The following is a 12707-nucleotide window of genomic DNA, read 5'->3' on the forward strand; positions in this document are numbered from 1 at the left end:
CCATTTATTTTACAGTGACTCCAATCATACTGATAATAACATTTCCTCTCCTATACCCAACAGGTCTTAACTTTTTAAATTTTTAAATTTATTTTTAAAGATTTTATTTTTAAGTAATCTCTATACCCAGCATGGGACTCGAACTTACAACCCCAAGACCAAGAGTCGCATGCTTCTCCAACTGAGCCAGCTAAGTAGCACAACTTTTTAACTTTTTATCTCATTACCACCTCCTAATTCTTAGAACTTTACCCCTTTCTTAGAATATTCTCCAAACTGATTGTCCATGTCACTATTTTGTTCTTCAACTGATTGCCCATGTCACTTTTTTGTTCTTCAGCTGATTGTCCATGTCACTATTTTGTTCTTCAGCTGTATTCATTCTACTATTCAGTTATGAAATCCAACAATTGGGATCTTTACATCAACAATAATATATTAATATCCAATATTTCTAATTTATTCTCCTTTGAAGCTTCCTGTTTCATATTTCCTATATTCTCCTGTATTTCTCTGATAATATTTACTGTTTTTATTTTAAATTCTTTGTGCACCAGGTCTGTTCACTGTACTACTTCCAGAATGATTTTTTTTTCCTTCAGGGCTCATAATATGAGTCTGTGAGCTCAATTAGCATGGTAAAATTAGTTAGCTACCTTGGCAAATAACAAATATCTGGGGAGAAGAGTGAAGGTCTAGGCCCTGGTTTGTATTGGTTTAGGCGGTAGAGGGGAACATCACAGCGTGAAGACTCTAACATTACATTCTACACTTAACCACTCCTGTGCCCTCCACCCATGAGGGCCTGCCTATCAGGTAACTCCCTGGTATTTCTACCCTAGGCATTACTCCCTTATAAAAGCAATCATAAAACAAAACAAATGTACTATCCAGCCCATGAGGAGAGTGAGTAAGCAGATTGGAAGGAATGAATGGTCAAGGATCTAGCTGCACTCAACAGCAGCTAAACATTGCAGCAGAGCACACCTGGTCAACCTAGGATCTGCTATTCACACCAACTCAACCACTATCATTCAGTGCCAACTGCTCTCTAGAAGCCCCATGATTCATTATAGGTAGCTGACCTAGCTACCTCCCACAAAGTTCTAGTTTAAAAAGACTAAAGAAGACTAGAGAAGGTTTGTTCCACTTTTTAAAAAATCTCCAGGGAAGTTATTTGTATTTAGAGCAGAACCTGTAACATAACTGACTTCCCTACAAGTGAACAGTTTCATAATAAGTGCAGATGAGGAACTTCTTACTTTTAAAATTTTTACCTTAAAAAAAGGTACCTGGGTAGCTCACTCAGTGGAGCCTCCCATTCTTGGTTTCAGCTCTGGTCGTGATCTCAGGGTCGTGGGATGGAACCCGGAGTCAGGCTGTGTGCTCAGTGTGGAGTCTGCCTAGGATTCTTTCCTCCCCCTACTCTCTCTCAAATTAACTAATTATTTAAAATTTTTAACCTTTTTATCAATGTACAGAAAAGAGTTAACATAGCAGGCCTATGACTGCAATCTCCAGAAGGGCTTGTTTACAGACTGGCGCTTGGCTGGTGTCTGGGAACTTGATTAGAAAATGTTACCTAAATAACAAGAGTGGCTCAGTGTAAACTCTACTGTTTGTATGAAAGATAAAATGAGGTTTATACTGAGCGCCTGCTTTCCTTCCAAGAGTCTGGAATTTCAGTGACTAGAGTCAGTTACTACTATATGAACAGCCTGCAATACAAATGCTAGAGTCTAGGCTCAAGTAAGTGTTCCTGGGAGACATTTCTCATATTATGGGCAGAATCAGGTGCATCCTGTGCAACTCCACTGGGAAAGGACTCCTAGAAACTTGTGGCTGACTGACCTCCAGACATTACCTTGAGTGCCTTCCCCTTAACCAGTTTTGCTTTGTGTATTTTCACTGTGATAAATCATAGCCAAAAGTACAATCACATGCTGAGCACTGTGAGTCCTCCTAATCTGGGGAGGACTGAATTCTGACCGCTGAATCTGGGGAGTAGTCTTGGGAACACATGACAAATCTATTTGTAAGTGAATTAAATGATCTGAATATATCTCAACAGCTCTGCCCCTGGAATGCATCTCATCTACTCAGGGTGCCAGAGAACACACCATTCACTTACAATAAAGCAATGAAGATATAGATTAGAGATATACAAGGTAAATTTACCCATTAAAATAACTTGGTCAATTAGCTAAAAAGAATTAAAATGTTAATGAAGTCATCAGTGAGAACAGCAAAATCCATGCTTTTTTTTTTCTGGCAAAAAAAAAAAAAAAAAGGAACCTGAGTAATATAAAAACACAAGTTGAAGAGTGTTTTAAAATATTTTAATAGCTTAAGTATGACAGAAATCAAACACACAATTACAAATGAGAAAAACTGACTACATAAAACATTTTTTTTCTATTGAGAAAAACAACTTTGAAGGAAGTGAAGCTCTACATTACCCTTCCTCCAAACCCAAATCATTCTAAGAACTCACCTCCTACACATGAGCACTGTCTGATATTTAATCTCCAGATCTCTTTAAAGAAATCTCTTAGTATAGCAGGAACAACCTTAAAAGAAAGCTCAAAAGGCTTCTCTGAAGGAAAAACCCTCTCTGAAGTTAGAGATAGTCTCTAAAGCGACATTAATGAAATATAAAGTGAAACTAAATTGTGTTGAGTTCCAGAAGAAGAGGATCATCTCTGTTGTTCTAGATTGATGGTAAAACAATGAATCTCAAGAATAATTTACAATCCAGTTAGAACATTAAAGAAACAAGTCATACATCACATTGCATGTGTGCACCATAAACTTGTATCAACATGTTAGGGGATATCTAATGTACATTTTTTTAAAAGATTGTATTTATGTATTTATTTATATGAAACAGAAATAGCATGAGCACAAGCAGGAGTGCGGGGGAAGAGACAGAAGGAAAAGGAGAAGCTGGCTCCCCGCTGAGCATGGAGCCCAACCAGGGGCTCCATCCCAGGGTCCTGAGACGTAGGCAGACATCTAACTGACTGAGCCACCCAGGGGCCCCTAACGCACCTTTTTAAAATGTATTTTTAATTGATTGATTAATTAATTGATTACTTTGAAAGAGAAAGTGTGTGAGAGAGAGTGGGAGCAGGGAGCATGGGATTGGGAAGGAGAAACTTTTGCAGACTCTGCAATGAGTGCAAAGCCCAACTCAGGGTTCCATCTCATGATCCTGACATCACCACCTGAGTGGAAACCAAGAGTTGGATGCTTAACCAACTGCACTACCCAGGAGTCCCTAATGTACTTTTTTATTTTTTAGTTTTATTTTTTAAGAAACTTTTTAAAAACATCTTATTTATTTAATCCATGAGAGACACACAGAGAGAGGCAGAGATATAGGCAGAGGGAGAAGCAGGCTCCATGCAGGGAGCCCGACGTGGGACTTGATCCTGGGACTCTGGGATCACGCCCTGAGCCTAAGGTAGATGTGCAATCGCTGAGCCACCCAGGCATCCCCCTAATGTACATTTTTTAAATGAAATGAGCTGTTGTGCAGAAAACTTGAGAAAAATATAAATGCATTTTAAATTTGCTGCATTCATTCAGATAGTAGTCATTACAACTTAAGCAATTTAAGTTACATGTGGAAGGTTCTTCCATGGTGCTCCCATTCATATAATGCCTCCTCCTTCTTCTTTTCTCCCAATATTTTCTTCCTATTACAAGAGTTGGAGTTCCCTATTAGATGGTGACCCTGTTTTTCTTTTATTCCTGGCACCCAGGTCAATTCCAGGCATAGCAGGCACTTAATACATGTTAATTACTATTACTAGGGAAGAGTATGGTAGGAAAATGTTTTGTGTAAATTGGACACTCAGATCTTTACCTTTCTCTGCATCTAGAAGTGAGTTTTCTAGAATTTCTGCCTTTGCTTCTGGCAGAGCATGCAAACTTCTTGGCCTTAGATGAGAGTTGATCTACATGTATGCTATGCTTGCTGATTCTCTGATGTTATTGACTCTATCTACCTAGTTCAGCCTACAATGTTTGCCATTCCCTAAATTTGACACCTATAGAATTTGAACATAAGTTGAGATCACCCCAGAACTAACGGCCAATCATTATAGAGACAGAGATCACTGAGGGAACAATTGAGATAACCCTGTCCTAATGCTAAGATCCTGCCACTGTTCTGTGTTCCTCCCGTTCTCCTTAGATGAAGGTGACAGAATAATACTATGGCATTTAGGCCAGCCAGATTGTAGCAATAAACGCTAATGCTAAGGAATATATGCAAAGTATATAATACCTCCCCAAGTCATACTAAGTAGTAAGATCTTGTTAATTTTGTGGTAAACTACCTTCTAAACTGTCAAACACAAGGTACTTTTTCTCAGGAGGATGAACCATAAACACATCCTGAACTCTGATGATTTTCACAGTGTATCTAGATTACTGACCTTTACCAAAGATGATAAATACCCACTGGATGAGGAAATACTGTGAGTGGAAAGGAGACTTAAACTCCCTAAAGTCCAGCCAATACAGCAAGGGAGGATAACGTTTTGGCCTGCCTAATCTGCTGTCACAGGTACTTAACTTTAAGCCCTAAAGCTCTACCATGACTTCTCTATAACACGGTTGAAAATTACCTAGGACATTCCAACTATCCCACAAGTCTGATGGCTCTGGATTTACACGAGGAACCACACAACATCCTACAGTGCTATATTAATCAGGACTCTTGGTTGCAGCCAAATCCATGTCATATACAGTCCAGTCCATATACAGTCTAGTGAAGGTGAGGAACATAATGACTTGTGTGACTGAAGAGCTGAAGGACAGAGAACATGATAGTCAACATAGCTCATCAGGAGTCACGCTGCCTGGACCCCCGCTTCTCGATATGGTTTTTCTTTGTGTGTTGGCATCATTGTCTCTTCAAGTGCCTTTGGTGTCCTCCACGTAGCTGGGAAGAATGGCCATCATGAGTGCTGGACTCACATTCTACCACTGTGACAACGGCAGAGCCAGCTGCCCATCCGACTTCAACATAATGGCTACACACACACACACACACACACACACACACACACAACCTCGGGACTCCTCTTTGGCCTTTTCCTAAGCATTCATCATCTAATATATTCCTTGTTTTACTTATTTGTTGTCTCAAGACAATAACATGGGGACAGAATTAACATTTCTGTTTATTCTCTGATACATCTCCAGCGTCCAGTGTAGCACTTGCCATATAGTTGGTGCTCATTACATATTTGATGAATTAACAAATGATGGAATCTTGCAGGGGATGCCTTCCCACTCTGTTAGATAATGTACCCTACAGTATCATACAGGGGAGTACATAATGGTTCAGTACATGAATACAATCCTCATTTATCGGCCTCTCCCAGCTTCTTTCTGTTTAGCAAAATACATGCTAACTTCAGTGCTGTGGACCTAGACCCAGGGTGGGATTCGCACAGTTCCCCGGGGAAGAGCGATGCCCTTGGATCAATTCAAGCCCTATCTCACCTCCTTGTTATGTTTGCAAACTCTGCATGATTTAAGTAGCTGCTTGGTTTCCTAATCCACGTTCCTCTTCCCCACTGGGATTTAAATCTTACTCTGAATCGAAGGCCTGAAACCCTGCCCAGCCAGGAGGCTAGGTCCTTTGCAGAGGGAGCTACTTCACCCAGACCGACCCCCTGGAACCCACATGCTGCCAACCGTCAGTCAAGCTATCTCAAGAACACCAAGGGTACCATGGCAACACCCCATCCAGCAGACTGAATCTTTTAACACTGATGTGGCCTGATTTTCCCGGACTTTTGACAGTTCCCTCTGGGACTGCGCATCCATCGCAGCTCTACAACAGCTCATCACATCTTCGCCGAGTGATGGGAACGTCCGCATCAACGTCGATGATCCGTGACACCACCGGATACAGCGAGGGGTAAACAGGCCTGGAATCTACCAGAGTTTCACACATCTGCTCCTTCGTTTGACACTCAAGGGCCACGCAGCCCAAATATGTCTTTTCACCTCTGTAACTGTCTTAACAACCGCTTCACGGTGATAATACATGTCAAAGGCACAGTCGTCAGCGGGCGGCTGCGTGTGACTCAACCAGCAGTTCCTCTGAGTCCCCCGCCTCTCCGCCCCCGCGAGGAAACCTCCGCCTCCAGCTCTGGGGCGGAAACGTGTGAGGCCGGATGAGACTACAATTCCCAGCAGGCGTAGCGGGAGCGGCGCGTCCCCCAGGCGCAGACCACACGCCGCGGGGCTTGTGGGAGCGCAAAATGACCGCGCGGGGGTTGCGGCGAGCCGCGAGCAGGCTCCTGGAGCGGCCGGCGGTTCCGGGCCGCGTGAGCCGAGCTTGCAGCACGTTCCGCACCTTCGCGGAAGTTCTCAGGCTGCCCCCGAGACAAATGACGAAGCTCGCGTTCCCCTTACGGGAGCTGCAGCGGCAGCTCACACCGGACTCGAGGTTGGGCCTCCACGTGAAGACCTTTGACCCGAGCCTGGAGGCCATCTCTCAGGCGGAGAGCGTCTTCACCGCCGGCGGCCGGCACCGCATCGAGTACGTCAGCTCCGCCGTGCGTCTCGACCACGCCCCGGACCTCCCTCACCCTGAGGTGAGAGCCGCCGCTGCCCCCGGGTCGCGGCGACTGGGGCCTCCTGCCCTCGCCCATCGTTGGCACCGACAGAGATTTTCTTTTTTCTTTTTTTTTTTTATTTTTTTGAGAGAGAGATTTTCCAACTCTGTGTGGACGCATAGAATTATTTTAACCAAATCCGCATAGAATTCACGCATAGAATTTAACGAAAACACGTGTAGTTTTAGTTATTTTTGGGTAATGGATATGGAAAAGATGGCGAAGCCCATACCAGTTCAAAAAAAAAAAAAAAACCTGACTGGCCTTTTGTGATCTCTTTCTTTTTTAATGAAAGTGGGGGAAAACGTGCCGAGACGAACGACACAGAGTGAAGAAAATGAAAAGTCTTAATAGTCCCACAAAGGTGGTGGCCCTTAAACGTACGTCTTTTTCACCCAGTCTCGGTTTCCTGTCGTCCAGAAAATAATAATCACATAGACATGGCAACCACGTAGGTTTATTGTCTTAAACAGCGTGAGTGAAATTCCACGGAGAGTGCCTTTAACGCGTGCCTTACGGATGTCATTACTTGGGACTGCACCAGGGCGGTGGAAACTGTCCTAATTGGAACTGGTGTGATAGTTTGAGTAGTGGGAGCTAAGGGTGTAGGGAGGTCATTTAAAGATTTTGAGATAGTACCGGATTTTGACTGAAGCTTCTGAATTCCGGACTTTTTGTGTAATTCGTTTTTTGTTTTTTTTTTAATTCAGTCTTACTCATACTGTTATTGGATTTAATCCGGCAGAGCATTTGAAATGTTTGCAGGACTCAGATCAACTCCTGTTGAAGGACAGACCCCAGTCTTGCAAAATATTTAGCGTCCCCCGGCTCCACCAAGTGCCACCCAGTCATATCCATAAGTAGAAATACCCTTACAGATTCCCAAAGCCCCCCCCCCCCCCCCAGAGGGTGATACCACCTTCACCAAGAACCACTGGTTGGGGGCAGCCTCGGTGCCTCAGTGGTCCTGGATGGAGTCCCACATCGGGCTCCCTGTATGGAGCCTGCTCCTCCCTCTGCCCGTCTCTCTCTCTCATGAAATAAATCTTAAAAAAAAAAAAAAAAACACTGGTTGGTATTGTACCTCCTTCAATACCATGTTAAAAAGCAGGGTCATGTCTATTAATGGTTAGTATCAGGAACATTATGTTCCTTTCTAGGCTATAGAAGTCTAAAGGAGAAAACCTTAATTGGAGTGAGAGGTCAAAGGGGAGGAATAACCTATAAATACAGTGGTGTTACAGTCTACTTTGGGATTTTTTTGGGGGGGAAAAATCAGTTTCCTGGCAGTTTCAGACTTGTAGTTGTACTTGAGAATAAGTTTTGTCGGAATGCGTCTAGTTTTTAACTTTAAAAAGCTTTGTTAATATGGAATGCTTAATAAATGTCCCAGATATTCTTGAGTAGCATAATGTAATTCAAGGCACAGGTTCTGGATATAGATGTTCCGAGTTTAAATTCCCACTTCTTCCCTTTCTAGCTATATAATTTTGGGCCGCTTTTTTAGCCTCTCTCTGTCTCTAGTTTTATCATTTGTAAAATGGGGATAATAGTATTACCTACCTTATAGAGATACTGGAAAAATAGGTAAGAAAACATTTTTTTAAGATTTTATTTATTCATGAGAGACACACAGAGGCAGAGATACAGGCAGAGGGAGAAACAGGCTCCCTGTGGGGAGCTCGATGTGGGGCTCGATCCCAGGACCCCAGGATCACTACCTGAGCTGAGGGCAGATTGTCAACCACTGAGCCACCCAGGTGTCCCTAGATAAGAAAATTTACGTTAAGTGCTTTGAACAGTACATGGCACTGGGAATCATTCAGTAGATAGTAGCTCTATGTTAGAATTTGAGGTTTGACTAAACATAAACCACCTTTCTACATGGCTAGGCAAGACAATAGTTTGACAGATTTTTGCAGCTAGTACAACATATAACAAAAATGAATATATATACCTAGTATTCAGTTATCTTCTTTTTCCTTGTATAAGGTATGTTTTATAGGCAGAAGCAATGTTGGAAAATCCTCTCTAATAAAAGCCTTATTTTCACTGGCCCCAGACGTCGAAGTCAGAGTCTCCAAAAAGCCGGTATGTTGAAGGAAAGGTTGGGGAGGTGAGATATAAAAGAAATAGCATACTGAAATTAAAACATGTCTGAACTATCTCTGAAATGACTAAAGTGACTAATGTTGAGAGTTACAAGCAATCATACTTGTTAACTTCCTAGAGAGTTACAAGCAATCATACTTGTTAACTTCCTAGAACAATGATTTCTTTCAAACAAGTAGTAAAGTGAGACATTTTATTAATGCCTGTATATTTCCCTGAAGAAAAAGGAAGTATGTCTGGATTTTAGTTGTCTTGCCAGTTTCTTGAGGAAATCTTTTGTCCAAATCTTTTCAAAAGAGTTGCCAGGTTAAGTGTTCTATTGCCATTCTATATTTCTTTAAGAATGATCATCTAGTTCCACACTGATTTTATTTTTTATTAATAATAAATTTATTTTTTATTGGTGTTCAATTTGTCAACATACAGAATAACACCCAGTGCTCATCCCGTCAAGTGCCCACCTCAGTGTCCGCCACCCAGTCAGCCCCACCCCCTACCCACCTCATGTTCTGTCTCCCTTTCTGGTATTTCCCACTTATTTTTTCTCCTTTCCCCTTTATTCCCTGTCACTATTTTTTATATTCCCGAAATGAATGATTTTAGAGGAAACTGCTTTGAAGCGGTTTTTTTCTCCTATAATCTTGTATACTCTGCTAACTCCTTTCTCCCTCCCTTTTCCTACCCCTTCTCTCTTTATATATAGATATAGATAAGATAAAGAGAAACTTGCATACATATACATATATATATTAGGCAGACCTCAGTTTACCCAGGGCCAAATTATGAGATTATCCCACCCAGTTTGCTATAGTAGCTTTCTGTCCTTTTTAAAATTTCCTTTACTCTTTCTCAATAATGCACACCACCAATATCTAAGATACCGTGTCCTTAAAACTCAGCCCTAGTTCTCCTCAGCTTATTATCTATCCATGGCAAACGTTCCCACTAACCTACGGCTCACTGCCCCCCTTTTACTTGCATTGGAACCCTTCCATGAAGCTTCACTAGTCTTCTCTTGCTCCCCATTTCTTCATATAGTTGATTCCCTGGCTCCATTGCTGATGCTAATGATTGTTATAATTCATTAAACCTCCTATCCTTAGGCCTTCTCTGTCTCACCAAATAATACAGCTAACCTCTCATTTCTAGGTAGGGTGGGTTCCCTTCCTGCTTTGAGAGGACAATGGAAGAAATGTATTCTTGACACTCCTCTGAAAATATCTGTTCTAATTCCAAACAATTTACTTTTTAAATTGTTTATCTTAATCTTTTGCTTTCTGATTAATAGTGCCATTGGACACGAGACCATGACTTTTTATCATCTTTATATCGTTTTAGTTTAACATATATTTTATAGTGCTGTACATTCTTTTTAAAAATGGTTTAATGAAAGCACTAAAACCATCTAATGAAACATGCAAAACATCCTGATTCTAGGGAAGCAGTAGTCTTATCAGGTTTTGCATCTAGGTTTTATGAAAACCTATGTGACTGGCAGTAAGTATTTTTAGTTTAACCAATTTGTGCCATAATTTATTTCTCTTTAAAGTGGAAATATATTATTCATCAGAGAATACTGACTAATGCGTGACACTATTACAAGGTAACTTTTCACTGAGAGAGAGAGAGCTAATGAAAAGACTCCCAACATATTTTGGGTACATATTCCTAATCAAAAATTCTTTTTAAGTCATATAGATTCTTTTAAGAATGAATTGGAGGGAAGAAGTAGTGTCATCTAAGCTTATCACCAGCCACTTCTCTTTTATCTTTTCCTGTATCATCATCAGCACAGCTAGGATTATATTCAGGACACTTAGGCTCTTAATAAATATTTGCTGATTGAATAGAAAATATTTTGAGTCATTAAACATGTAAAGGACATATTTTAAGAAAGCTTTTATTTTTCCATTTATTTTATCAGGGACACACAAAGAAAATGAATTTTTTCAAAGTTGGAAAATATTTTACATTGGTGGACATGCCAGGTTATGGCTATAGAGCTCCCGAAGATTTTGTTGACATGGTAGAGACCTATCTAAAAGAACGAAGGAAGTAAGGAAAAAATTTTCTTATAAGTTTAATCCAAAAGCACATTTTCATTAATGGAACATTAACATTCTCCACATTATGACTTCACATTATCAAGTGACTTCTTTTAGAAAGTACATTTTACTCTCATAATATTCTGTAATATAATATTTAGGGCCAAGGTATATAATGCTTGCTTAATTTTTTTCCTGTAGATTAGCTTAATGTTAAATTCAAGGGGTTTTCTAAATTGAGATTATAAATGTATTTCAGCAGAGTTCATTAATTTTCTTATATTGTGGTATTTACCACATTTAAAAAAACCTCAGTATATTTAAATAAATAAATAAATAAACCTCAGTATATTTTAAATACTTTTTAAAAATATTTTATTTATTTATTCATCAGAGAGAGGGGCAGAGACACAGGCAGAGGGAGAAACAGGCTCCATGCAGGGAGCCCAACGTGGGACTCAATCCCAGGTTTCCAGGATCACACCCTGGGCTGAAGGCGGCCCTAAACTGCTGAGCCACCAGGGCTGCCCTATTTTAAATACTTCTGACACCACGTCATCTATAAACGTTACTTTTGTTGTCTCCATAAGTAGTCAAATGGCAGTTCTATGTTTCAAGCATTACCACAACATATAAAACAAACTTTTGAAGTATAAAGAAGTATCTGCAAGTATCTTGCTTGTTATAGCTTTACATAGAAACTAAGATGAAATATTTACACAAAAAAATACAAAACATAATGTGTCTGTTTTCTCTTACCTGTTAGTCTTAAAGTATTATTTGAAAATTTAGACATTTTTGTGATAACTTATAGGTAATTGAGGTCATCTCTTGTTCTCCCACTAGAGTTCAAGCTTCTAAAGGAAGAGACTCATTCATCTTTGTGTCCAGTCCTTGGCAGGGGATCTTAGGTCCAATACTTGCTATTGAAATAAATTAATATTTGGTAAATTTAGTGATTGAAAGTAACAGCATTGAGATTTCTTGGATTGTAGGATGGACTTCTGGTGAACCGAGAATTCCTTTTGTCTAAAAAATTTTTAAATTTTGGAGTGAAAATTATCCAAAGGAAAAATTTCTTAGGATAGTAAGGGTCAGGGGGAGAAATGAATGAGTATATTTTATATTGTCATTAATTTTTATTTCTGCATTCTTATAGTTTGATGAGAACATTTTTGTTAGTGGATAGTGTTGTTGGAATTCAAAAAACCGACAATATTGCCATAGGAATGTGTGAAGAATTTGCATTACCTTATGTGGTAAGTATTTCTTTTGAATTATGGTTGCTATTGGAAATACCAGTTTGTGTATATGCGTGTGCACTTGAGTTTGTGTGTGTGTGTATGTGTGTGTGTGTCTGCTCTCTCTTTAGTGAGAGAGCAGATCTTACCTCTGCAAGAGTAGTTTTTGAATAATCTTTTTATCAGCCTTTAATAGGTAAGTTCTATGGTACTTCTATTTTCTTTTCTTTCTCTCAGCGTTAGGTTTTCAAAATTATAATCAAAGTATTTTTAAACTGTTCATTTAGTGTTCCGAAGTGCTTTTCCCTTTCATTTTTTTTAATGGCAATATAAATACTTGTCTAAAACATGTTAGTGGCTTTTTAACAGCAGTTTGCATATAGTACTTACCAAAATGTCAATGAAATTGCAACTGAAAAATTTGCTAGTTTTTGAAGTTTAAGAATCATTTCAAGAAAATAGCTGGCTCCAGCATACACAGGTAGGATTTTTACATTCTTTAAGAAAAGAAAATTTCTTCTGGGAATATCATACCTCTGTTTTTTCTGTTGTTTTCCTAGAATAGACAACTTAGTAGGTTAGTATCTATATTTTCTTTGCTTCATGAGTTCTCCAGATAAAATAGCACCCCAGAGTTCCAAAGGAAGAGTGAAGAACCCATTGAC

The 12707-nt window shown here is 39.9% G+C and overlaps 1 protein-coding gene across 7 annotated transcripts in view; it reads left to right on the forward strand.

Moving 5' to 3' along the window:
• The first annotated feature begins 5134 nt into the window (after nucleotides 1-5134).
• The window catches only part of GTPBP8 (GTP binding protein 8), a 48576-nt gene continuing 41003 nt past the window's right edge, over nucleotides 5135-12707 (forward strand). For 4 of the 7 annotated variants that reach the window (XM_025990051.2, XM_025990050.2, XM_025990053.2 and 1 more), the window contains exons 1-4: nucleotides 5135-6623; nucleotides 8637-8735; nucleotides 10681-10811; nucleotides 11961-12060. In XM_025990051.2, coding sequence (XP_025845836.2) covers nucleotides 6201-6623; nucleotides 8637-8735; nucleotides 10681-10811; nucleotides 11961-12060 — 753 coding nt within the window. In that variant the 5' untranslated portion in view covers nucleotides 5135-6200. The remainder of the gene's footprint in view (nucleotides 6624-8636; nucleotides 8736-10680; nucleotides 10812-11960; nucleotides 12061-12707) is intronic. The other 3 variants (XM_072723134.1, XM_072723113.1, XM_072723141.1) reach the window with 1 other exon arrangement.

This window comes from Vulpes vulpes, chromosome 1 (assembly GCF_048418805.1).
Source record: "Vulpes vulpes isolate BD-2025 chromosome 1, VulVul3, whole genome shotgun sequence".
Lineage (NCBI taxonomy): Eukaryota > Metazoa > Chordata > Mammalia > Carnivora > Canidae > Vulpes > Vulpes vulpes.